Source organism: Mixophyes fleayi, chromosome 8 (genome assembly GCF_038048845.1).
Source record: "Mixophyes fleayi isolate aMixFle1 chromosome 8, aMixFle1.hap1, whole genome shotgun sequence".
Classification (NCBI taxonomy): domain Eukaryota; kingdom Metazoa; phylum Chordata; class Amphibia; order Anura; family Limnodynastidae; genus Mixophyes; species Mixophyes fleayi.
The window spans coordinates 132,295,077-132,322,601 of NC_134409.1; the positions used below are offsets into that span (position 1 = coordinate 132,295,077).

General features: G+C 42.3%; 1 protein-coding gene across 1 annotated transcript; it reads left to right on the forward strand.

Moving 5' to 3' along the window:
- Positions 1 to 9,251: 9,251 nt before the first annotated feature.
- Positions 9,252 to 26,742, forward strand: COPG1 (coat protein complex I subunit gamma 1). Its single transcript, XM_075183609.1, has 24 exons — positions 9,252 to 9,384; positions 12,598 to 12,650; positions 13,702 to 13,782; positions 14,961 to 15,032; positions 15,660 to 15,739; positions 16,295 to 16,370; positions 16,453 to 16,545; positions 16,704 to 16,790; positions 16,886 to 17,043; positions 17,126 to 17,259; positions 18,010 to 18,077; positions 18,974 to 19,162; positions 19,506 to 19,601; positions 19,821 to 20,064; positions 20,154 to 20,229; positions 21,707 to 21,810; positions 21,941 to 22,066; positions 22,274 to 22,342; positions 23,470 to 23,612; positions 23,703 to 23,874; positions 24,262 to 24,359; positions 24,740 to 24,878; positions 25,185 to 25,283; positions 25,399 to 26,742. Exons 1-24 carry the CDS (start codon positions 9,348 to 9,350, stop codon positions 25,527 to 25,529), a joined length of 2,625 nt encoding a protein of 874 aa, XP_075039710.1. The 5' UTR covers positions 9,252 to 9,347; the 3' UTR covers positions 25,530 to 26,742.
- Positions 26,743 to 27,525: the final 783 nt, after the last annotated feature.

Genomic DNA, 27,525 nt, shown 5'->3' on the forward strand with positions numbered 1-27,525 from the left:
CGCTCCTGTCTGGCTGTGCAATTATCTACCGTCAAATAAAGTGTACCGGTCACATACGCAGAGTGGAGTCTGCTATTTCTGCTATCAATTCACCTAGAACCAGTGACACCACTGAGGCACAAGGTATACGGTGCCTCATGCCTCAGTCATATCACCAATTCCTAGTGTATTTACAGCCTACATATCACATGAATATTGGTTTTTCCACAAAACAGCTGTCTCCATTAGGTTGAACGAATCAATAAATAAAAGTTTTTGGATATTTCAGTGGCTACAATAAATCCAATATGTATAATTACAGTTGTCACATACAGGCAACAAAACTCACACTTTGATATATCTACCCCTGAAAGGTAACGGTGGAGGTGTTGCCCATAGCAACCAATCAGGTTAGAGCTATCATTTTCTAGAATGTACGAGATAATGAAAGATAGAATCTGATTGGTTACTATGGGCAACACCTCCAATTTTCTTTTTGAGAAGTTTTGATAAATCTACCCTTTAAACATTAGTGTAACAAGTATTGTCAATTACTACAAGCATTGGAATAATATGCTACTTGTCACATACTGTCCAATCCATATATCTATTAGAAAAATCAAGTTATAACAATACAATGCAATGCTATCTTATCCAATGGTTCTGGAGTCAGCCACAATGGACGTATAAGGATTAATTTTCATGTCTCTTCTCGTTTCCTTTGAGCCCACTTCATCGTAACCTTATAGTTGCTATGTATTATTATACTGCAATCTATGCGGAAACCATTTTTGCCTATCTTGCACTGATGAGAACTAATATGATAAAACAGCTGTCCTACTCTGTACTGTCCTAATTTTCACATTTAAATGACTGACTCAGTGGTCGTGCGATCAGGTAACTGGACATAATAAATTCACTGTTACTGCAACGCTTGCTTATTCATTCATCCTGTGTGTTTCAGTCATTACACCAGTGGCGCACGCAGGGGGGGTTTCTGGGTCATCAGAAACCCCTCCCCTCCGCTAACGAAGTGCCCCACATAGCAGCACTATACTATACAGCAGCCGCGGTGCTGTCAAAAAAGCATCCGCGGCGGTGCTGTATTGTGTACAGCACCGCCGCGGATGCTTCTTTGACAGCGCCGCGGCTGCTGTATAGTACAGTGCTGCCAAAACGGATGCGCGGGTGCATGCGCAGCAGCTCTCTCGCTTTTTTTTTTTTTCAGTGGGGGGAAACCCCCCCCCCCCTAACAATCCTGCGTGCGCCTCGGTACACCTTCTAACTGATTTGGCAAGGTTTAGTGAATGACCCTCTATATTACTGTATAGTCATGTTACTATACCAATCTGTACATCCTTAATTTGTTACATACAGGTGAGTAAGAAATGCATATTGATTAGTGGTGCTTTTTAATCATCAAGGAACACAAAACGAATGTAAAGTGCATTTTAAAACAAAAACATCGGGGATACGCACGTCTGTATTCAACAAGGAGCGATCTGAAGATACACCTGTTGATGAATACGGGTCTATGTGCGCTCTGCTCTAACAGACAATACACTGCAGGATACGTCCTATACATACTATATGGACAAAGGTAATCGGACGCTTGACCATTACACCAACAGGGACTGTAATGACATTGTATTCGAATACATACACTTTAATATGGAGTTGGTCCCCCTTTTGCAGTGATAACAGCTTCCACTCTTCTTGGAAGACTTTCTATAAGATGTTGGAGTGTTTCTGTGGGAATTTATGTCCATTCATTCTGTAGAGCATTTATGAGGTCAGGCACTGATGTTGGACGAGAAGTCCTGGCTCGCAATCTCCATTTCAGTTCATCCTGAAGGTGTTTGATGGGGTTGAGGTCAGGGCTCTGTGTGGACCAGTCAAGTTCTTCCACATCGACCTCATCAAACCATGTCTTTGTAGTCCTTGCTGTGTGCAGTGGGGCACAGTCATGTTGGAATAGAAAAGGGGCCTTCCCCAAACTGATGCCACAAAGTTGGAAGCATAACATTGTCCAAAATGACTTGGTATGCTGAAGTATTAAGATTGCCCTTCAGTGGAGATAAGGGGCCTAGCCCAAACCCTGATAAACAGCCCCGTATCATTATCCCTCCTCCACCAAACTTTACAGTTGGGATAATGCAGTCAGGCAGGTAACGTTCTCCCGGCATCCGCCAAACCCAGGCTCGTCCATCTGACTGCCAGAGAAGTGTGATACTAAAGAACATGTGTCCACTGCTCCACAGTCCAGTGTTGGGTGTGCTTTACACCACTTCATCCCACCAAACAGTTTTCATACTTACATTAATGCCAGTGGAAGTTCAGAACTCTTCAGCTATGGACTCAGCAGAGCGTTGGTGACTTTTACGCACCATGCTCCTTAGTAGTCGCTGACCCTGCTCTATGATTTTACGTGGTCTTCTGCTTCGTGGCTGAGTTGCTGTTGTTCCTAAATGCTTTCACTTTCTAATAACATCACTTACAGTTGACTGTGAAATATCCAGCAGGGATGAAATTTCACGAACTGTCTTATTGCAAAGGTGGCATCTATCACAGTACCAAGCATCCTATCACAGTACCAAGCATCCTATCACAGTACCACGCATCCTATCACAGTACCACGCATCCTATCACAGTACCACGCATCCTATCACAGTACCACGCATCCTATCACAGTACCACGCATCCTATCACAATACTACGCTTGAAGTCACTGAGCTCTTCAGAACTACCAATTTATATCACAAATGTTTGCAAATGGAGACTGCATGGCTAGGTGCTGGATTTTATACACCTCTGGCAACGGGTCTGAATGAAACACCTCAATTCAATAATTAACAGGTGCGGTCAAATGCTTTTGTAGATATAGTGTTTGTGGAATATGAATATCACAAAAGAACACACAGAAAGAAAAAAATATTCAATTATTTTCACCTGTTAATAATAGTCATTAATGACAAAACATTTAAAAATAAAAAAAGTTGTTGTTTTTCCATTTTTGTTAATCCATAAAATGCATTTATTAGGATGTTATTAATGTCTACTGTCTAATAAAAAAACAGTCAGTATTTAACTTATGTGCAAAACAGAAAACTAGTTTGCACCCCTTGCATTGTAACATGGTTTTGTCAGGAGACTGAAATAAGATACCTGTTAATTTAAGATCCTTAATGAATCAGGCCCAAGGTCATTATCATGACACCTGCTACCTCACTCATAGTTATTGTATATTTAATCTAAACCTCAACTAAAGCCAGAGTGAAGACTTCATTCTTTCATAGGGACCAATCTCCAGAAACCATCCCACATGCTTACAGTGAGGTTGTGAGGAACCACCTCAGAGCCACTTGGCCAATATTTCACACAGAATCATATTGTATTTCAGGATGACAGGCTGACTTTTAAACCTTGCTCATTCTATGAGTAATACTTCACTATCACTAAAAATGAATGTCAAGATTATAAGTTTAAATTAATTAAGCTCTGATGACACAAAATGTTACACTACAACCACCCTCTCAGGTCTATAGCGAAAACTATATAAAGTGTTGAACTTATTTTGAGAATACTGTAATCAGTTCAAATGACAGGCAGATAAAATAAAAGAATTACCATTGCCACCTTATTAACTGAAAGCTTCAAATAACAATTTACTCCTGCCCTCCGGAACACTCTATTGCTGCTAGTGGTAACATTCTACTCCTACCTTCCGGAGCACTCTACTCCTGCTACTTGTAACATTCTACTCCTGCCCCTTGTTACATTCTACTCCTGCCCCTTGTAACATTCTACTCCTGTCCCTTGTAACATTCTACTCCTGCTACTTGTAACATTCTACTCCTGTCCCTTGTAACATTCTACTCCTGCTACTTGTAACATTCTACTCCTGCTACGTGTAACATTCTACTCCTGCTACGTGTAACATTCTACTCCTGCCACTTGTAATATTCTACTCCTGCTACTTGTAACATTCTACTCCTGCCCCTTGTAACATTCTACTCCTGCTACTTGTAACATTCTACTCCTGCTACTTGTAACATTCTACTCCTGCTACTTGTAACATTCTACTCCTGCCCCTTGTAACATTCTACTCCTGCCCCTTGTAACATTCTACTCCTGCCCCTTGTAAAATTCTACTCCTGCTACTTGTAACATTATACTCCTGCTACTTGTAACATTCTACTCCTGCTACTTGTAACATTCTACTCCTGCTACTTGTAACATTCTACTCCTGCTACTTGTAACATTCTACTCCTGCTACTTGTAACATTCCACTCCTACCACTTGTAACGTTCTACTTCTGCTACTTGTAACATTCTATTGCTACCACTTGTAACATTCTACTCATGCCCCTTGTAACATGCTACTCCTGCTCCCGGTAACATTCCACTCCTACCACTTGTAACATTCTACTCCTGCCCCTTGTAACATTCTACTCCTGCCCCTTGTAACATTCTACTCCTACCACTTGTTACATTCTACTCCTGCCCCTTGTAACATTCTACTCCTGTCCCTTGTAACATTCTACTCCTGCTACTTGTAACATTCTACTCCTGTCCCTTGTAACATTCTACTCCTGCTACTTGTAACATTCTACTCCTGCTACGTGTAACATTCTACTCCTGCTACGTGTAACATTCTACTCCTGCCACTTGTAATATTCTACTCCTGCTACTTGTAACATTCTACTCCTGCCCCTTGTAACATTCTACTCCTGCTACTTGTAACATTATACTCCTGCTACTTGTAACATTCTACTCCTGCTACTTGTAACATTCTACTCCTGCCCCTTGTAACATTCTACTCCTGCCCCTTGTAACATTCTACTCCTGCCCCTTGTAAAATTCTACTCCTGCTACTTGTAACATTATACTCCTGCTACTTGTAACATTCTACTCCTGCTACTTGTAACATTCTACTCCTGCTACTTGTAACATTCTACTCCTGCTACTTGTAACATTATACTCCTGCTACTTGTAACATTCTACTCCTGCCCCTTGTAACATTCTACTCCTGCCCCTTGTAACATTCTACTCCTACCACTTGTAACATTCTACTCCTACCCTCCGGAACACTCTACTTTTGGCTCCAGAGCACTTTACTCCTGCCTCTTGTAACATTCTACTCCTACCCTCCGGAGCACCCTACCCCTTGTAACATTCTTCTCCTACTCTCTGGAGCACTCTACTTCTTCCCCCAGAGCACTCTACTCCTGCCCCCAAGAGCAGGAGTAGAGCAACTTTACAAATGCCCCTTGTAACATCCCACTCCTGCCTCCTGCAGCACTCTACTTCAACAACACTATACACCTGCCCCTTCTAGAATTCTAGTTCCGCACCCCCCTCGGTGGTGGTTTATTCCTACCTATAGAACTTTCTACTCCTGTCTTCCAGAACACTCTATTCCTGCCCCTGGAAATATCCTACTCCTGCCCTTCTGAACACTACACCTCCATTACTAGCACTGTGGAAGATGTTACCCTGGATCTATCTCTTCCTCTATCGATGAATGGATTATGTAACACATTCAATGGTTCTGTTCTATATCATACTCTCAATATATACAGCTTCCCCCAAAATAATGTTATTTTTTTCTTGCCAAAAGTTAGACCCAAATTATTTCCTAAAGGTTATTTCTGGACTGAGTCTGAGTAAACCTGTTACAGATCGGCCAACAGTTTGCAGTATACACCTGATTACTGGTTTCAGATTCTGTTGTTATCACCACTGAGCGCAGCCAAAGTAAACTGGAAAATCTGTGTGTGGGGTAATCTGGTGTTTTTCAATGAGATCGTTTTCATTCTCTGGTGTATTATGTGCAGTGACTCCCAGGTGATTGATGCAATCAGTAAACAGATCTTCCGATCACAGAGGACTCATCAGGCTCCTTGTGGCGGCCTCATGTGACTTAGTTATACAATGTCAATCACTAAAGGGTAAGGTCTCAGGCTGCTGATAAGCTTTAGTCTTGAGTCTGCCAGTGAGATATCAGTAGACTTGTTCAAAGTACAGACACAACGTGTACAGGAGCTAAAAATCCGCAGGGAATGTCAGACACAGCTGCCTGGAGCGTTGTTTCGTCCTGGACATCATGTTTCTGAGTGACCACTACATGGGTACGTGTATATAACGTTCATATAATTATCAATGTTTTTATTTTCTGTTACAATGATGGCTGAAACATATAGCAGAACATTCAGATTCTAGACAATAGTTAACCATTTTGTTTCTTGTAAAGAGGAGAAATATATGATCTATTACACTTCTACATGTCTTAGGCTGGGTACACAATGCAGATTTTTCAGCCGATTATCCGGGCAATCACACGATAAACGATCGTTCAGCTCGATAGCACATTAGTGTGTACACTGCGACAATGAACGATTATCATTCCAAAGCGCATCGTATCGCTTGATTTGATTTTTAAACTGGACTAAAAATGTTGTTCAACGATGGAATGATGTCGCTCCAATCCTGCAGTGTGTATGTACTCAGGACCGGCAGTGTCCATAGATCTCTACGGAGTGTGCAGAGTCACTATCTGTTCAGCCGATGATTATGACAGATGAAGAGCGTATATAGTGTGTACCAATGAATCAGCAGGCTGATCGGGTCTTTCCGTCGTTTGTAAAATCGTTACAGAAATTTTCTGTAGTGTGTCCCCCACCTTATGATCACTGGTATTAATACATCAGTGGGGTCCTAATTCTTTAACCCCAATTTGTTTGCTTAAATCATACTATGTGAGGAGATCTCGGATGGCCAACCTCCATAATAAATAGAGTGCTGGAGTATCTGACGCTAAGCTAGAAGAACGGTCACCTGCTGATTGGATGGCGGAATTGAGCAAACGCCAGTGGTCTCAGAGGAAGGATCACCGCAGAGTATCAGTGGCAACTGTCTGACCTCACAGTGGTCACATGCAGCCCTCAGAACAAGAGTAATGGTCCTTTTTGTAACTAATTTGATGCCAGAGGGAGCACAGTGTATTAACAGAGGTACTCAGCAGCTAGACAAGCCAGGCATAGATTACCCAATGGACACATATTAGTCCTCTGAACGCACAGGGGCTCCAGCAGATTTGGAAGCATTTGGTAGATCCCAGGGTAATCTGTCCCCCCAACCCCACCCCCTATTCCCAGGATTTAAAAACAAAACAAAGCTCCATTTAGAAAATTATTCATAAGTTGCTGACCGCATGTAGTCATATTTCTTTGACTGTCCATCCCACATCCAGTCACTGACTTGAATCGATAAAGAAACTGACTTGTTACCAACGTTGTACAGTCTAGAAGACCTTTCTACCTAGTTTAACTGTTTCCATGTATCACTTTCAGACTATTGAAGAATATTCCCATGATTATATAGCTTTATTATTTACAGCTCGGTACCATAATTTTCAGCAAGATAATTCTGCAAACGCTGAAATTGCAGCTCACATATAGCAAACACATTTGTCATGCAATTCTACAATCAACCACTAGAGGGCACCTAAGACACATCACAGCCCTTAAGCTGTGCACACACAACAGGTTTTTCATCCAATTATCACGACGACCACGATAAACAACTGTTTAGTAAGATATTGCACTAGCGCGTACGTTTCAGTGATCATGTTTTATTGTACCAAAGCCATTGTATCATTTAATTTGGTTTTATAAACTTCCTACAAATCACGATCAACGTTGTCATGTAAATTCGGAAGTGTGAACCTGCTCACGACCATCTCTCCAAAAATTCTGCGGATAGTTCCTTCAACAGCGACACCTTTGTGGGCGTGTATATTTAAAACTATTATGTTGTCTCCCGCGTGCACTGTCTAAATGTAAAGCAGTTGAAAATAATGATCTTTTCATAGCGAATTATTAATAAACCTTTTTTTTTTTTTGCATGATTTTTACATACAACATAAAGTGTTAACACATGTGCAAATGCATATTCTCAATAAAGTTTAATTTATTTACTGTTGTGCCATGTGTTCATTTCTTAAGTTCTGTATTATCTACCTGTATGTATAGTTATTTTGCCTGTTATATCATCATATATAAAGATATTTAAAGTAATATAATTAGGAGGCACTCAAATGGATTTTCCAAATTTTAAAGACTTTATTCCATTAAAAAAAAAGGTCGACGTTTCGGGCTTCACACAGCCCTTTATCGAGACATTAGATATTCTTGCAGCTTTGACTGTCAATGCTTGACTGCTCCTGCTCTCCTATCAAACTTTCTTCTGAAATAATGATGGTATCTAAATAAAGAACGGAACCGAAATGTAGTTATTTTTTAACGAGAAAACGGGACACAACATCGTTCTTAACTCTCAGTGGGACTACAACCAGTGACTCAGCATGGACACTGCTAATAATCCCTTTGTGCTCTCCTGGTTTTGTCTGGGTATGCTGCCGTGCTGGTCCATATCAAGTTATGAACTGAAATATAGATGTGAAACCTTCACATAGAGACACAGGGCCTGAGTCATTAAGTAAAGTAAGGCAAATAAAAGTTATAACTTTGCACCTTGAAAAAACCATGTTACAACGCAAGGGGTGCAAATTTATTATTTTGCACATAAGTGAAATACTGGCTGTTTTTTCATGTAGCGCACAAATACTTGATAGCTTATTTTTACACTGAAATTTAAAGTTGATCTAGGATATGCTCTACCCCAACTATAAACCTGTCATCACATATTAAATGTACATTCCCTCCAATGCAACATGGTTTTGCGAAGATGAAAAGTTACTCCCTTTTTTTTTGCTTTCTTTTCCTTAATGAATGAGGCCTATAGAGTACAAATGATGTTTTTTAACTTGTTCATGATTTTTTAATGACTGTCTTCAGGTTCATCATTTATCTGCAGGAAATTCCTGACATCATCTGGAATCTTGTCCCGTATCTCCTGTAGCAGAGGGTGTATGTGAGCAGTCTCTCCTCAGCAACCAGCCCTTGGTCCAACAAATGCGATTCCTTCTTCTTCTGTTTCTTCTCCCCCTCCAGAGACGCGTTTGCAGCATTAATGCCATGACACAGAGCCACAAAGCACGAGCTTTGCATCTTATAGAACAATAATGCTACTTTGTTGCTGTAGTTCTGACGTTAGTTGTATCTGTAACGTTCTAATACTTCCTAATACGTTCCACAACGTTCTATTACTTCCTCACTCCCTCTGCGCCTGCGCGAACTCTCCCGTGACGCTCTCACTGCGCATGCGCTGCTTGGTACAGTCGGGCTAAGCCGGATCTTGGCCGTCTCTCTCCCTCTTGTGCGCATGCGCCGGCGGTGTTGTCAGGGGTGACGTGTCCCGGTGACAGCCTGGCAGGAAGTGGCGGAGCTCGGAGCAGGCGATAGAGACATGTTGAAGAAGTTCGACAAGAAGGACGAGGAGTCCGGTGAGAGTTGTGGGGGCCGGGGTGGTATGTGGGAGCTCGGCCGAGGCCTGACTGTGCCTCAGTGTCGGGTGTGTGCCAGGGTATGGGGGCCAGGGCCATGGGCACTGACTGTGCATGGGGGTCGGGCCCCCGGGCACTGATTGGGCATGGGGGTCGGGCCCCTGGGCACTGGCTGGGTATGGGGGCCGGGCCCCTGGGCACTGACTGGGTATGGGGCCAACACACTACTGCGAGCAAGGACCAGAGATTGTAGGTATCAGGCTGTACTACTCCAGCAGCAGAGAGAACTACAAGTCCCAGCATGCCCTGCCTGCCAGAGGCTGATCTGACACATTGGGGCATGTAGTGCCCAACTCATGAAGAGCCACAAGGTGTCCCAAGCCCGGTGCTGTGAAAGAATATATATATATATATATATATATATATATATGTTTACAATATTTATGTTTTTTCCACCCACAGTGATATAGTATAATAAAGTTAGTGTAGTTCTGTCTACCTGGTGAAATAATGATACAACACAAATGTGTAACAGTTAGCTAAATCCTTTGTCAGACTCCGCTTTTTGTTTCTTGAGATATTCTCCATTTTGTTCTTTGCAGATGCTCTACTACTATACTAAGTATAGGAAAGAGTTGTCTGTGAAGAGAGTAGTAACTGGCAGATAGAACCCTGCACTTTGCCAGCTGGGAGCGGATGTGTTTATCCTGTAACTGAACCGTTTATGTATTACAAGGTTATAAACTACAGGGCAGTGTAAAGAGGGAGGGGATCGTATTTATAACTTTGTGTTATTGTGACTTGTTAGATATGTGCCTGTTGGTGCTCACGTGTCACAGTTATAGTAACTGGGTACAAAGGAGTTTGCATGTAGGTCTACATATAATTAGAAAAAAACCTGCAGCATATATAGGTATATAATTTACATCGCGCTGTGTAGAATTCTGTAACAACAAAGAGGAAACAATATGGTTTCTGCAGTATACAGTGCAGGTGACAATAGTTTATTGATGGCCCTTGTAACTGGGGTGCCATGTAATCTCACAAGGGTGCCAGGGCTGGGGACTACTTGGTAGTTATTTTGGCTTAGGGGTGCCTTGAAAAAACTATGGGGACTCTAGGTGTGCCTCAAACTGAGAAAGTTTGGGATCCACTGACATAGAGGGAAAAGTGAAACATCACTTCAGCGTCCAACCTACTAACACTTTAGGATTATAATTTCATTCATTTAAACTTTTCAGTTTCACTCCTAAAATACCGCTCGGTTTATCCTCGTTTATGCCTTAAATGAATGAACAGAGTGATGGGACATCAGGACTGTGTTTAATACAATGACACTTTTGTCTGTTTGAATGTATTTATGATATTGGACGGTGTGCCTAGAAATTCGATTTCTCAAACAATGTAAACGTATAAAATGTGTCTTGTTAAAAGTACAGTATAAGACTGGATCGTCCCTTTTTGTAAGGGGGAAAAGGTTGTGCACCCACCAGTAATGTGAGGAATACCACTTTAAATGCACCGTCCTGCCCTATAAAACCTGGTAAATTTGCACAAAAGTATGTATCTGGCATCACAGTAGATCATCTGTGCTGCTGCTGATTTTCACATTTGCAGTTCATAAATGACTCTTAGTGATTAGGGCTGTGGAATGGATTTTTATAGAAATATGGCAGAAGGTAGTGAGTGGCCTCTGAGCAATTATTGCTATTAAGCAGAGCTGTCCTGACATCCATGCAAAGGCAAGACTTTACAATTCACTTTTGACTTTAGTTCACCTTTATGACACAAAGGTGGTTTTCTGTAAGTATATTGAACTGATCATCATCATTTATTTGTACGGCGCTAGAGGTTCGGTAGTGCCTGGCATAATTGGCATACATGAGTAATAATGAATAAGAAGGGCATGGATGCAATTAATAGAACAAATCACATGGTGTTTTGTGCTTCTTAAAAAGGTTCCTATGATTATTGTAACAGTTGTCTTTGCAGTGAATCTAATGTTCTTATTCACTTCCATCTTATTTTTAAGATTTACTAAATGTAATCTTTAATGTGCAGATTCGTTTAGCCCAGCCAGAAATTCCATGGGGTCTGATGACTACCAGATACTACCTGTTAGGGATATCACCTTATACAGATTCTCATTTATAAGCATTCAAATCGAAGGTTTAGATGATTTATTCCCTGACTGTGACATGAATCCTCATCTGGTGGACTGCCCAAGTTGGCCTTTAAGTTACGTTCATGTTTCAGGGTCGTGGTTTGTTTGTCCATTAACAGTATGGACTAATAGGGTGGATATACTACATTTTGCTGAAAGGTCTGCAATAGCAGATCCCCTTGAAAGAAGTTAAGGGCCTGGAAATGTCCTTCTTTGGGAGAGAGTTAATGAAGTCGATTGGTTCAAGAAATTTAAAGGGTCTTGTTTCAGGATCTCAAAGTTGCAAAGTAAAGTGTTCAGAGATATTCCAGGTCTTATTACTCTTTATATGAATCTAACATTTTACAGAGTGTTATACAGAGAACGTTTATTCATTGGAAGCAGCTTCCACGGTTAGAGTTTACAATCTAGTTTTCCTACCACACACATACAAGGGCCAATTTAGTTAGAAGCCAGTAACCTTCCAGTATGTTTTTTAGACCATTGGAGGAAGCTGGAGCACCCAGAGGAAACTCCAGGCAATCCTGGGGAGATCATACAAACTCCTTGCAGACATCTGTACGACAGCAATGCTAACCTCTGTGCCACCATCTGCTTTACAATGAATATACCCAGAAATAACATCACCTATGAGATTTATAGTATACGTGACTTACAGAGCTCACATTTCAGATTTTTAAGGTGAACCGGTCGCATTGATGAGGCACGGCCTGACTAATATTCATGAGGGGCTGCTAATGAATATTGGTTCAACCCCCCCAAAAATGTCCAGTCTAATTCCACACAGTAATGAAACTGATCAGTGCACGGTGTAGTTGGTGTTTCTCTATTTCTTGCGTTTGCTATGAGAATCAATGAAATCTCTCCATTTGTGATTCCAATGTTCTAAAAGAAACACTTGTTTATTACTTTATATACTGTGTGTATATGTAAAAAAATAAATAAATACATTTTTGTCAAGAACTGCCTGGTCTGTGTAGGCTGCTCATTATATTATTTTACAGGATGTAGTATATCTGGTTTATTGTGTTTTGTTTTTGTGATTTTAGGCGGAGGCTCCAACCCGTTTCAGCACTTGGAGAAAAGTGCCGTCCTACAGGAGGTGAGTTCCTATGTCTAGCCCAAGGATGCTCCGCTCCTAAGTAGGCACAAAGCAGCTAAAGTTATCAGAGTTGACTAAGCCTTAGCTGTGCATTCAGTTATTACTGGTGTGAGTGACATTTCCTTTTTCATTAATAATGTTAGAACTTATCTTTGCAAGGATTTGAGAGATTTCTTTTTACATTGAATGTGCCGTCGAGGGGCGGAGCTCTGGTGCTCATCGTAAAGTGTGATTGGCCCACAGGTGTGGAACCAAGCGGATCTCTCCATAGAGACTAGTGATCTATGACAGATTCCATCTCCCCTCTGTGCACACAGCCTCAAGGAATCCCATCTTTGGTTTAGAATATTATGAACAGTTTCCCATAAATTATGTTTTGTTCTTTTACTTAAACCTACACATTGCCCACACACAGTGGAGGCAGCCATTTGTGGGTTGGACCTATGCTGATGAGAACATAGCTAAGCCCACCTACTCACCTCTTTAGTTAAATGACCAAAGTGTGTGCGAAGGTCTAGCAATCCTATGCCTCGTGCCTCATAGAGATCACTAACTCAAAGTAAATCGATAGATTGTATAATGTTTCCATTCCCGAATGGTGGTATCCATTGTGCGTAAATTATGGGTAGAGTTCGTGTTACTGGTCCTTTCCCCCCCCCCCCCCCCCCCCCTCAGCCTCTATGGTATAGTATAAATATTTATAGGTTATATTTCATATACAACTGTGCCTGTGAAGAGTTCGTTCATGGATATGATCTGTTTCTTTACATGACTGATACATTGTATCGCCATAATGAACAGTGCATATGGCAACGTGTGCTGTGTTAGTTGTCCTATTTTCATCAGTAATTACAGATGGTAAAAATGTGTGGTTAATGATTACACCGATCCATATGGTTTGGGAACAGTTATCTTTTGTAGGAAACTATTTAAATTACTGTGTGTTTTATAGCTCCTAAGTATTTGCATGTGCATAAGAGAAATGTAATATGCCATAAGTTTGTGCTAATTACACTGGCTTTCTCATTACCGTCTCTGTTTTCACTATTAGGCTCGTTTGTTTAACGAGACTCCGATCAACCCACGAAAATGCGCTCACATCTTGACCAAGATATTGTACCTGATAAACCAGGTTTGTTTATAACCTACCAGTGTCTTGATTTGCACTATATGTGTTTGTGTTTGTATTAGTAAATATCCTGGTGTATTCTATAACTCCGTGAGTTGTCCCCAGTGGCTGACTGCGCTCCCTGGGATCGATATCCCTGGTAGCAGTGATACCGGAATGTGAATCAGTGGCCCCTCTCTCCTCTCTTCTTATCACTGGGTACACGGGGGAGGGTATAGTTGACTGGTTGCCCCTTTGCCCTACAGGACCATATGATTGGCCCAGTCTGCTGTGGGCCTGTGTAGGGTTATATAAGGCTGCATCTAGTGCTATTATTAAAGCAGTGTCACATTGGAGAGTTTGTTTTTTTTTGTGTTGCAATTATGACTGTAAAAACCACAGCTGCAAAATGTTTCCATGGCGATTGATTACATCTTATTGGAGGATGTCACACCAGCGTTTTTCAGTTAGCGATTCATTATCTGTTGCTTCCTGCTGAGATTTAGCCCAGTGGATAGAACCTACTGAATAATTCAGGTCTTTTGAAATCAATAGTATCTGACAATTGCCCGTCTCGCAGAGTGCACCCACCGCAGGGAAACATGGCTCCGTTGCGGCTGTACCTTTAACATCTGAAATTACCTGCAAATATCCCATTTACAGCCATTACATTGTATTGGGACCTGTTACACTGGGGAACTTTCCTCTGCTGTTATTACTGCTGAGATCATTTTAGTTCAGCGTATAAGTGTGGAAAATGCAGTTCTGTTGAAATCGGCGGCATCTGACAATTAGCTGGTTCGTAGAGCGTAATCACTGGGGTTAGTGTAGTGACACTATGTCCGTTCAGCTGCCATTTACTATCTCTGAGCTCTCTTCCACTGATTTTATTTTCTGCTGGAAATTACTACTCTAAAATATTGTGCGTCTACATTTCCTCTATATTCCAGCGTGTTGGTGTCCCCGACATCATACTTTTGGTAATATGACAAATTTCTATCAAACTTATAGGCTGCATTCTTAGGAATATTTGTCCCCCTCTGCTGCCTCCACCACTATGTAGCCTAGAGATATATGGAGTGAACATTTTTCACTGTAATGTTGCCTGTGAAGTACTGTGATCATGTTTAGCGATCTCAGTGCATCTCTTGTCTTGTTAACCTAATATGTTATGTTTCTTTTTCTCCGTTTTTAAACTTTAGGGTGAGCACATGGGCGCCACGGAAGCCACAGAAGCTTTCTTTGCTATGACAAAACTCTTCCAGTCTAACGATGTAAGTGCCATGGAGCAATGACCAGGATGTCTCTTTAATTGTTCTAGCAAAACTGATATTAAGTGGAATAGCCTGGAAGCAAATAATTTAAATGTTTTATCTTTTAATTTTTATTGGTAAAAGAAGTTATACTAGTGGCGGGAGGAAGGTGGCGCAGCGTCCACATGCAGCGTTAGTAGACGTACCCGCAGGTCTCCTGACCTGAAACTCTGTTCATCCTGCCCCCCCCCCCCCCCATGTAGCTATATGTCTAATTGTTTAAATGGCAAGGCCTCATATTCGTACAGCTTGAGAGCTAGGGCTGAATGCGGAGGACCGAACTACCTGCTTAATCTTCTTACGCTTGGGGGTATGTTGGGATGAACACCTGGTTCTGGGGCTCCTATTGTATTGTAGGTCACCGTGTACATTCCTAGGGATGTAGTTGAAACAGAGTCTTTACCGTCCAGCCCCCACAGAAGTCATCAGTGGGGGCTTTTGAGGATTCACGTACTACCCTCTAATATATATCTGGGGGACATAAAAATGGGTGGATAGTTTAACCGTAAAAAATGTGCCGTCACCCAGGGCAACCAAACAGATCTATGTAAGGCCTATTACTGACTATATCACGCGTTTCTTCCTCAGCCTACACTACGCAGAATGTGCTACATCACTATAAAGGAGATGGCCAGTATTTCGGAGGACGTGATCATTGTCACCAGCAGGTTAGCGTTTCATCCAGTGCGTCCAGGTTCATTAGAAGTGTCCAAATGTCACATTTTATCTTCATTTCTAAAGCCAATTGTTGTTAGTACATAGATGTTGTGTTCTTTCATGATGTGCATTTCATTTTTCAAAATAAATAATTTTCAATATAGTTTTTCTTGAAATCTGAGGAAGGCAAGTAATGGATCTGAAATCTCCTGTTGTGGAACTACAAGCATGCTGGCACTTGTAGTTCAGTCGCTGGCGAGCCACTGCTTTCTAGGCATGCTGGCACTTGTAGTTCCACAACAGCTGGTGAGGTGCTGTTCCCCTGGCTTTATAGAACTCCTAAGTTCTACAACAGTTGGAGATTTGCATGTCATGCATGCTGATACTTGTAGTTCCTCCAGGAGCAAGAGCGCCACTGCTTGCCTACCTCTCCTTTAAAGCATGATAAATTGAGACAAAGATTTTTTAGTTATCACATTTAAGTCCCCGGTTACATACATCTTCAGTTCCATATGTATTTTAAACAAAGATATAACATCAATTATTGGTCCGCATTCTCTTTGCAGTTTAACCAAAGACATGACCGGGAAGGACGACAGCTACAGAGGTCCTGCGGTGCGAGCGTTGTGTAGGATCACAGACGTACGTTGCTTTTCCAATCCGATATTTAGCTGAACGATGATATTCGCTGCCACATTCTAACTCCTTGTCTGTATGTGTTTAGAACACCATGCTGCAGGCCATCGAACGCTACATGAAACAGGCGATTGTGGACAAGATGCCCAGCGTCTCCAGCTCCGCCCTGGTCTCCTCCCTGGTATGTGTCACAATTGAGTTTTACAGCGGGATTTTCCAAATTGTATGTCTGTATTTCACACGTACCTCTGTTGGACGGTAATGGTTTATAAACCGGGAGCCCATGGCTGTTATATATAATATATATCCTCTGAAAGATACCCATTATTCTTCCCTTAGCACCTGCTGAAGACGAGTTTTGACGTAGTGAAGCGATGGGTTAACGAGGCTCAGGAAGCTGCTTCCAGTGATAACGTCATGGTCCAGGTGGGATTTCTACACACACACACGCCATGACCATCTTGCATTCCCAGCATGCTTTGCACGTGCAGTGATATCCTTCTCTCTTGCTGTCCCCGCAGTATCACGCTCTTGGATTGCTGTACCACGTACGTAAAAACGACCGCCTGTCCGTCAACAAGATGCTGAGCAAGTTCATGCGCCACGGCCTAAAGTCTCCCTTCGCCTACTGCATGATGATCCGGGTGGCCAGTAAACTGCTGGAGGAGGAGGACGGAAGGTGAGGAGCTCTGCGACGCATTATGTAGGTGCCTCATGCAGCTGGCTTGTCAGGTGGGATAGTAACAAGCGTTGTCTTCCAGCCGGGACAGTCCCCTGTTTGACTTCATCGAGAGCTGCCTGAGAAACAAGCATGAAATGGTCGTCTATGAAGCGGCCTCCGCCATCGTCAACCTGCCCTCCTGCACCGCCAAAGAGCTGGCTCCGGCCGTGTCTGGTGAGTCTCAATCCTAGGCCTATAGCTGGCATGCAAATATAATGTATGATATTTAATACCCCAAGCAAGGCAGATTGTGGATGAGTTACCCCAACACAACTACAACATATTTTAAATGACTATCTGATGTTCTATTATTTTATTTAATCACCTTTATTTATAAAGCGCCTACAATCTACGCACGCTTTAGAGATTATTTTAAATATTCACATAAGTCCTTGTCCCATTGCAGTTTACATTCTACACCTAACGCGTGCACACTAATTTTTTTAAACGACAATTAACATACACGTATGTGGTTTTTTTTGGGGAGTGTTGGAGGAAATCGGAGCACCCGGGGGAAACCCCACAATCACTGATAGTGGCCTGTTTGGAATCTAACCCGTAATCCTATAGACACATATGCAGAGAAGTACGGTTCTTTCTTAGAGTATGTTCATTGGTTGCACAACAACATCTGTGAGAATACAGCCTATCCACTTACTAGGAGCAGGTGACATCACTGAGGCCGTTTTGTTCCTAGCGAGTTGATTGGCTGTAGCCCTATGACTATAGGTTATAGCAGCGGGTGCTCTTTAATTACTATAACTGCAAGAAGATATAAAAAATTCTTAAGGTAACGTAGCAGCAGAGTAATAATTATTATAGGTCACACACACATATGATTAAATCTTGGGCAATAATTGCCTAGAACAAACCATTTCTGAGCCTGGTTTCACCACAATCATGTTTTGTTGTTTTGTTTCTTAGTGTTACAGTTGTTCTGCAGCTCTCCTAAAGCCGCTCTCCGCTACGCCGCCGTCAGGACCCTTAACAAGGTACCGCGCTCTCCTCTGGTGTCACTTAGTGGTTATCGGGGTGTTATGTAGCCCATCCAGTAATAAGTCCTTGTGCTGTCCGTAAACAGGAATTCCACCGTCAGACCACGTTCGTTTATTGACTGGTACATACCAGTCTACCACTTCTACTAAATACATTCTGTTAAGCGTTTTATGATTTTCTGCTGTGCCCTTTATATTATCAGTAGTTTATTTTTCTTGCTCCGGGATTAGACCCAGCTCTGCTCTTTTCTCTGCATTCAATACCACTGTGTCCAAGACCAGCTATGTGTGATTTTCAAGAGCAATGTAAATTTAAAAAAACTGATGGTATAAAGACAGGACTGAAATGCACAGTTAAGCCAAAAAGAGAAATCTGAGAAAATGGCAGGAAGTGTACAAGGCGATACTATGTGTGACGATGGAAAAACTCCTTTTACATGTATTTTATAAAGCACTCTCCGCGCATGGATTAATAAATCCTGTATAATGATCCAGATTATTGTAATGTTTAGCTTTTTTTTTTTTTTTTTTTTTTTTGTATGTCATTTACTTTCATTTATGTATTTATAAAACACAGCTAACCCTAAAATGGTTTATACAAAAGAACTAATAACATTTCCAAAGACATCTGTCAGAGTTTTGGTAACTTATTAAGGAGTTAAACACACAAATCTAGATCATGTTTTCTCCCCATGCTCCCCTGACTTCCTGTCTGTAGTCCTACGTTCTAGGCCTTTGTATTGGCAGATGTCCTCAGCTGAGGGTACATACAGGATCATGTCAGGGTGTGGAGACTTTTACATACACGTTAGAGGATCGCCTCTATCTTGGGTCTGTTTTGTGATTTGAGACGGCCGTATAATCTGCTTCCTGACTTTTTGGCTTTGCTATAGGTGGCTATGAAACACCCGTCGGCTGTAACCGCCTGCAACCTGGACCTGGAAAATCTGGTGACGGACTCTAACCGTAGTATCGCCACCTTGGCCATCACCACGCTGCTGAAGACTGGCAGTGAGGGCAGCATCGACCGGCTGATGAAACAGATCTCATCCTTTATGTCCGAAATCTCAGACGAGTTTAAGGTTTGGAGCGTATACTTGGCTGACTCTATTACTGGTATCCTTGACCCTTGTGGTTAATCTCCAATATACCAAGCTAGATACCCACATGAGTGGGCAGAGATTGTTTTAAAGGGGACATCTTCAGACTGTATTAATTCTGACTCTTTTCCGTCACTGAATGGTCACATGAGATTACTGTCACCGGGTCTTTAGCCCACAGAACAGCCCACACCAACAACTTGTCAATAGATAACGAATAATGCAGGAAGTACTAGACTGAGAGGGAGCGGTACATGATTGTGTTAGTAACTGTACATTATAAGGGTAACATCGTTCAGATTTCATGGGATTGTGTGTTTCCCAGGTGGTGGTTGTACAGGCGATCAGTGCTCTCTGTCACAAGTATCCCCGCAAACATGCCGTGATGATGAGCTTCCTGTTCACGATGCTCAGAGAAGAGGTAAGATCACATGTTACTTTTCTGAAACTTGATTGGCTACTGGGAGCTTCCATGTTTGTAGTGCAATTGTGACCGCCGCAAAGTCTGCAGAGAAACTCGTCTTGGTAACTTATTCAGGTTATATTAAATTTATGCAACAATCTTTAACTAAAATGTTTTAATTTGATCTTTCATTCACAGTTCACGGTACCATGTTACAAATGTCTTGTCTCCACACAGGGAGGTTTTGATTATAAGCGGGCTATAGTAGACTGTATCATCAGTATCATAGAAGAGAATCCTGAGAGCAAGGAGACTGGACTGTCCCATCTGTGTGAGTTCATAGAGGACTGTGAGTTCACCGTCCTGGCCACCCGCATCCTCCACCTACTGGGACAGGAAGGACCTAGGACCGCCAACCCATCCAAGTATATCCGCTTCATCTACAACCGGGTTATATTGGAGAACGAGGAGGTCCGGGCAGGTGAGCAGTGTGAGACCGAACAATCTTGTGGAACTCTTGATTTTCATTTTAATTATCCACATGAACTGTTTTTGACTTTTGCTCCATAGGTGCTGTCAGTGCTTTGGCCAAATTTGGGGCTCAAAACGAAGACATGTTGCCCAGCATTCTGGTACTATTGAATAGGTAGGTGAATTCCTATAGAAGGAGCATTAAATGCCTTGTACTGAGACCTTCTCTCTCTTCCATTAATGTGCGGGATGAGTCTTGCCGATTGGGAACAAACATCTACTGTAGACATCGGGCCTTGTGGCTCCTTAGTAAATTCTGAATGTTCGCAATGCTGCAACAGTCGATGGATTGAAGAAGAGTCATAACCACGGCTCTTCAGAAGTTTTAAAGAGCAAGTAGACCCTCAAAATAAAACCAAAAACACAACAAGAGGGGCCCACCTTGGCGAGAACGTAAACAAGTGTTAAAGGGAAAAGGTTGGAATCCTTTCCCCGCTTCCTATCTGTAGACCAGAAGGGGGAGGTGGGGATCGCAGCCATTATATTACAAGACTTCTCTAGCAGGATCCCCACCACTTTCCTTCTGGTCTACAGACTGGAAGTGTAGAGGGTTGGAACAAGTGAGTGATGGGCATTTCCAATAAAATCATAAGGGAGGCCCTACACAGCAGGGGTAAGATAATTATTGTTATGGGTCCATGTTGTCAACAAAGAACTTCCTGCTAGACCTTAAACCTGACTCAGGACTAGAAAGCCCTATCTTAGGTATATAATAGCAGATGAGCGGCTTTGAAGTGGGCGGGGATAGAACAACCAGTGGCCAATCAGATCATCTCAATGGTTGCAGCAGCAGGAGTTGAGTGGTGATCATGCGAGAGACAGTGACCTGTCCAGTCATGTGATCATGTTAGTGAGGAGAGGGCTGCATGTGACAGGGGCAGTGACATGATGTGAGGAGGGGAATGGAAGTAGCAGGAAACCACAGACTGAGAGTTATATAGTGGAAGGAGCAGGGTCCCCAGCAGCACAGAGTATATCAGGAGATGAGTGATGTGTTAGTGAGGACGGGGCTGCATGTGACTGGAGCAGTGACATGATGTGAGGAGGGGAATAGAAGCAGCAGGAAGCCACAGACTGAGAGTTAAATAGTGGAAGGAGCAGGGTCCCCCAGCAGCACAGAGTATATCAGGAGATGAGTGATGTGTTAGTGAGGACGGGGCTGCATGTGACTGGAGCAGTGACATGATGTGAGGAGGGGAATGGAGGCAGCAGGAAGCCACAGACTGAGGGACATATTCAATTAGGGTTCCGGTTCGCGGGATCGCGCCAGAACGGGCCGCAAACTTAATCCACGTTACCGCAATAACGTGGATTTTCGTTCGCAGCCCATAGGGTTGCGTACGAAAATCCGCGTTATTGCGGTACCGTAATACCGGCTAGAGAGCGCACTTTTCGCGGTAACGCGGGTTACCACGAACCGGAACCCTAATTGAATATGCCCCTGAGAGTTATATAGTGGAAGAAGCAGGGTCCTCCAGCAGCACAGTGTAGTGATGTGAGGCTACTGTTACACTGATGTAGGAGGATTGTGGTGTCAAATGCACCTTTTCCTAAAGCAGCTATCCTATCTAACTTGTTTGCCTCTCGTGCAGGTGTGTGATGGACGATGACAATGAAGTAAGAGACAGAGCAACATTCTATGTGAACATTTTGGAGCAAAGACAGAAAGCGCTCAATTCCACCTACATCCTTAATGGTGCGTACAATGTACGGCTCACAGAGCTCCCCATCTCCGCTTTCCAGTTCTTATTTTGTTTCTCAGTGTCGCTGTAGAAGTGGACTGCAGCGTATTCTGTCTAACAGGAGCCTATTCCCCTTGTACATAGGGCTGACCGTGTCCATCCCGGGACTGGAACGATCACTGCAGCAGTACACTCTGGAGCCTTCTGAGAAACCGTTCGACCTCAAGTCTGTCCCATTAGCTACAGCACCAATGTCTGAGCAGAGAGCAGGTACTATGTCCTGGAATTAACTATATGACCCAACATTCACTTATTACACATCGCTGCTGTATATGTGACTTGCAGCTTTTAGAAATATTCCAAAATATTCTACAAACTGTTGTTAATCTGCTTCGGAGAAGTTTGTGTGATAAATATGATCTGATTTATTTTAAAGCATTTTTATTTCACTAAATCGTTCTGTGTCTTGTTTATTAGACAGTTTGCCGGTCACGACAGTCAGACAGCCAGAAAAAGTGGTATCTACACGACAGGATATATTCCAAGGTGAGTGAGACACTGAACGTAAGTATAACATTTTTTTTATTGAATTGAAGTTCTAGTGTAAGACTCTCAGAAAACATCAGGGGGTAAATGTATTAACTTGTGATTCTTGCAAGTCACTGCTTTTCGGTGAGTTTGCAGTGAAAATTTAAAGCAGCAATGGCTTTAAAGGCATTGTTTAGCCTTTAAAGTTATTGCCACTTTAAATTTTCACTGCAAACTCGCCGAATAGCGGCAACTTGCAAAAATCACAAGTTAATACATTTACCCCCAAGTGTTTAACGCACGACAGTGATATAATGTGCGGAAATGCATTGGCCCAGTGCATATATGCAACGTTGGGACAACATGGACCTATTTTTGCTCAGCACTTGGGAAGATAGATCTGCATATCAAGATGGTGCTGGTGGCGGAAAAAGCTAGTTGGACTTTTCTGATGGGACGGAGCTGGGTAGATTGGAGCATTGTTTGCTGAACGCATGCTGAATACGCTCATACTTTGCATTGCGCACACATGCTAAAAAGCTGTACGCTGCTTAGTGAAGACACTTAGGGGCTAGATTTACTAAACTGCCGGTTTGAAAAAGTGGAGATGTTGCCTATAGCAACCAATCAGATTCAAGTTATCATTTATTTAGTACATTCTACAAAATAAAAGCTAGAATCTGATTGGTTGCTATAGACAACATCTCCACTATTTCAAACCTGCAGTTTAGTAAATAAACTCCTTAGAGTATATCGCTATTGATTGCTTGTAACAATTTAATTTCCTACAGGTCATTTACAGCACTGCATAGTGCAGAAGCTGATATTCCAAGGCTGTCATTTATTGCAGCTGCTTCTGCTCACCGAGATTTTTTTGAGAGCACATAACAGAAAGTGCAAGGATTAGGGCAGTGAATTCGGGGTTTTTAGTTCATACCAGCAGCTGTCAAATCTCTAGACCCACCTTCTGGCCCGTCGCAGGTCCTTCACACCAATCTTTCACCTGCCACCATGCTTAGAAACCACATTGAAACTTATGGACACATGACTTTCTGACTGGATTAGCAGAGTTGATATATTTACTGTCGTCTACAAATTCATTACGGTTGTAATTCTGTTGTAATTCTGTGGCTTTTTTATTTCAGAGCAACTCGCTGCTGTCCCAGAATTTAAAAGCCTTGGTCCATTATTCAGGTCTTCTCCAGAACCCGTGGCCCTCACAGAATCGGAGACCGAGTACGTGGTCCGCTGTACAAAGCACACGTTTGTTAATCACATGGTGTTCCAGGTGAGATGAACTAGTCGGTGACTGCTAGTTTATTCCCTATATAATGTTTTTAGCGCTCAGTGTTGGCTGACATCAGTCTCTGTCGTCTAGTTTGATTGCACCAATACCCTGAACGATCAGATCCTGGAGAATGTGACGGTGCAGATGGAGCCCACAGAGGGTTATGAAGTCCTCTCCTACGTACCGGTGAAGTCTCTGTCCTACAACCAGCCGGGAACATGTTACACTCTGGTCTCTATACCTGAAGAGGATCCTTCTGCATGTGAGGATTCCATCAATACTATAGTTGTAACATTTTTTTTACTAAATGTTTAGAAAGTTATTAAGTACATCGTAATGTTAAATATCTGACATTCCTACTAAGAGTCTAATCTCTCTTCCTCACTGTGCCCTTATTTGTAGTAGTTCTGCAATAAATTTGCTCGGCTGTAAAGCCTTTATTTCATTTTGGGGGGAATGGATCACAGAGCAATAAAACAATCAATTAGTAAAACAATGAAGCTGCACTTTGTTACTGCACTAGTTCATAGGGTGAAGAACATCTGCCAGCTAGATGGTAGTTATGTGGTTATAACATAGTAATGGGTGCTTTACGAACATGATCGTGACTTTTAATTTGTTTCATAACTTGTTTCTTATCTTATTTTAGATTCATGTACATTCAGTTGCATGTTGAAGTTCACCGTGAAGGACTGTGACCCCAACACGGGTGACGCTGAAGAGGAGGGCTACGACGATGAGTATGTGGTAAGCAGACGGATATTTAAACTTAATTTAACCCTTATTAATATCTCCAGACATCCATACAACATGGATTTAAAGCCGAGATGGATCTACTTGGGCATAACATCTCCCATGATACACAGTGGAGGCAGCAATTCTGTGAGCTAAGATGATATTCAGCTGTCAGTTCTCTTAGGGGCCACGAGGGCAGTTGGCGGGGGCCACGAGGGCAGTTGGCGGGGGTCACGAGGGCAGTTGGCGGGGGTCACGAGGGCAGTTGGGAGGACATTGAGCGCATTTTTATTTTGTATTGAATATTAAATAGTTCCTAGCGTGTTCACAGCCATGTTATACTTTTCCACATGAATGTTGCTGTATGTAACGCAGTTTTGCTTCTTCTGCAGCTGGAAGACATTGAGGTGACCGTGGTGGATCACATACAGAAAGTTCTAAAGCCAAACTTCGGTGCCGCTTGGGATGAAGTGGGAGATGACTTTGAAAAAGAGGAGACTTTCAACTTATCCACCATCAAAACGCTGGAAGGTAAATCTCAGAGTCCATAGTCTTGTCTAGATCTTGACTCGAAAAATTGATCATAAAACGAGTATATTAACGTTAGAATTTGTATGTTTTTAATTGTGACAGTGTTATGATTAATGTATTGCATGGGGAGCTCCAGCGCCCCTATCGTTAGTGTTTCCCCAATCCTTAGAGATTTCTTCTGAAAATGGTTGTTAAATAAAGAATACATACTATAAAGAGATGGGGATAGAAATAAATATATAGCTTATCTGAACATAATGTGGAATATGTAAAGTGATGATTGTACCGGTCTGTCTCCCCTCGCAGACGCAGTAGGGAACGTAGTACGGTTTTTGGGAATGCAGCCCTGCGAGAGGTCTGATAAAGTGCCAGAGAATAAAAACGCTCACAACCTGTATCTGGCCGGTAAGTCTGACCTATGCTTCCGCCAAGTGATCGGGAGACTCTGTACCAAAGATTTGTATCCGTCAAACGTTCGTAAACGTTCTCTTGACGTAACCTCCTCTTACTCCTCCTGCAGGTGTGTTCCGAGGCGGACAGGACATCTTAGTACGGGCAAAGCTGGTGCTGACGGACACGGTGACCATGCAGGTTACGGCGCGCAGCAAAGAGGAATTCCCGGTTGATGCCATCATGGCGTCTGTGGGCTAAGGAGCAGCGTCAATCACACTACCGAAATAGAGGGATTTATACTGTACAGTACATAACCCCCCATCACAGCCAGAGGGTGCCTTGATTGCGGGAACACTATTGAATCATATATCTCAATTCTCTTGGTATGACAACGGCTCAGACCTTCAGGCCGCTTGAGGTTAAGCAGTTTTAAAAATTAATTTGCCATTAAGAGAACGAAAACTAGTCAAAAAAACCCCCAAAAGAAATGTTTTTATTAGAGGTGGTTAGGTGAAAATAAATTGCCGTCTTTGCAGATCCGGTGATTAGTGTTTCTTCTTTTTGCAATGAGACAAACTGTATAAAAACATTATCCCCCTTTTTCCATGCTGTTTAAATTATTGCAATGTCTGCGTACTGATTTTTCTTGTATAGTTGCCCCAAGTTTCAAAGAAATGTGTTGGCGTATTTAGTATAGCGCCCCCTAGTTGTGGAGGACTTCATGTGCAAGACATAGTGTTCAAAATAGATAATAGAGGTTTTTAGCTGCAATCTGGTATTTCATTATTTAGCTGTTTCTGGTTTATGGAAGTCAGTGTGTACTGAATAGTCATCAGCTAAATACCAATATGCAAAATTGGCACAAAAAAGTAATCTGCTTAGAGGGACGTTGAGTAAATATTCTTTACACACATAGTGGGAAAATAATAAACATTACTGCACATGGAAAATATATTACAGATCATCTTAAAGCCATTTATTGTGTGTTAAAGCACTTGTTAGCAGTTCCTGTTCGAGCCTCTTACAAGGTTGGATAGATCATGACGGATAGATTTAGGTATGACTAGTTTACCCTTAAAAATAAATTATACAATTATACGTTTTTTAATCTGTGACCCCAGAGGAAGGGGATTTTAGACAGACTGCCCCTTTATAGTACGATAATGCTATTGTCATTCGTCTTCTTCTGAATACACCGGTTAATTGTTGTCCTCTAGCTGCTGACACTGCCCTCTGAGCTCTGTACTTTGGGGATATTCACGTTGTATGATTTATTGTTCTGTAAGTTAACGGGCACCGTAAGGACGTTTGTAGACTCGGTCATACTGAGAAACTTTCCCTGGCGTACAATGTCCAGTACTTTTGGAGACTATTTGCTTGTGTACTCTGTATACTCAAACTTTAATTGCTTTTTTTTTTGTATGCAAACCGAGCGTATGGTGAGATGCCGTAATAAAGAAATGAACGGAAAGCGTTTGTCCTTTATGTTAATAGTGCGAACTGGAGCTCAACACGACACAGTTCAACTTCACTTGGGTACAATATATACCTTATATGTAAACTCTACGTGTGTGGGGGGATGTTGTAGAATAAGGACAGAATCTAGTTTGACCCAGGAAACACTCTATTTGTTGGTGCAGACGTTTGGGGGTATTTTATTCCTTTCACCTTTGGGTGTCAGGGCAATCCATAAATAGCATGTTATTAGAATAGATAGAATGTTATCCGAGTCTTCCTAGTATGTCTAGACACCGTGAGTACAGGCAGTAGCTTCATTTATCATGCCAGGGAGCTAGAGAGCATCACGGGTGCTTCCCCATATTTTGTGTAGTGTTATTTTTAGTTGGATCATATTTTGTTTAACATTGGAATGTGCAGTAACCTCTCCAATAGGAGGCCTTGCCCAATCTCCTCCCAATGCAGCAGGGGGTGATTTCGGCTATTGGAGGGCTTGTTCCGGTCCTAAAACCATCCGAGGGTGGGATCTTTCAACTTGTAATACCATAGGTTCCTACACAACTACCTTCCAAAGACCAGTTCGTACTATGTCCTGCACTACGTTTTTGTTACTCAACCCTCGAGTTCTGCAGTAGACCTTCACTCCACCTCTGCAGACACTGAATCCAGTTCCTTAGGAGATGAGGATGAGTCCTTCACAACAACAAGCTGCGATGCTAACCAAGGACAGTTTCCTGGGGCCAAAAGTAAAAATCCAAATCTTTCCCTGTGTTCAAATCTATCTCCGATATCTTGG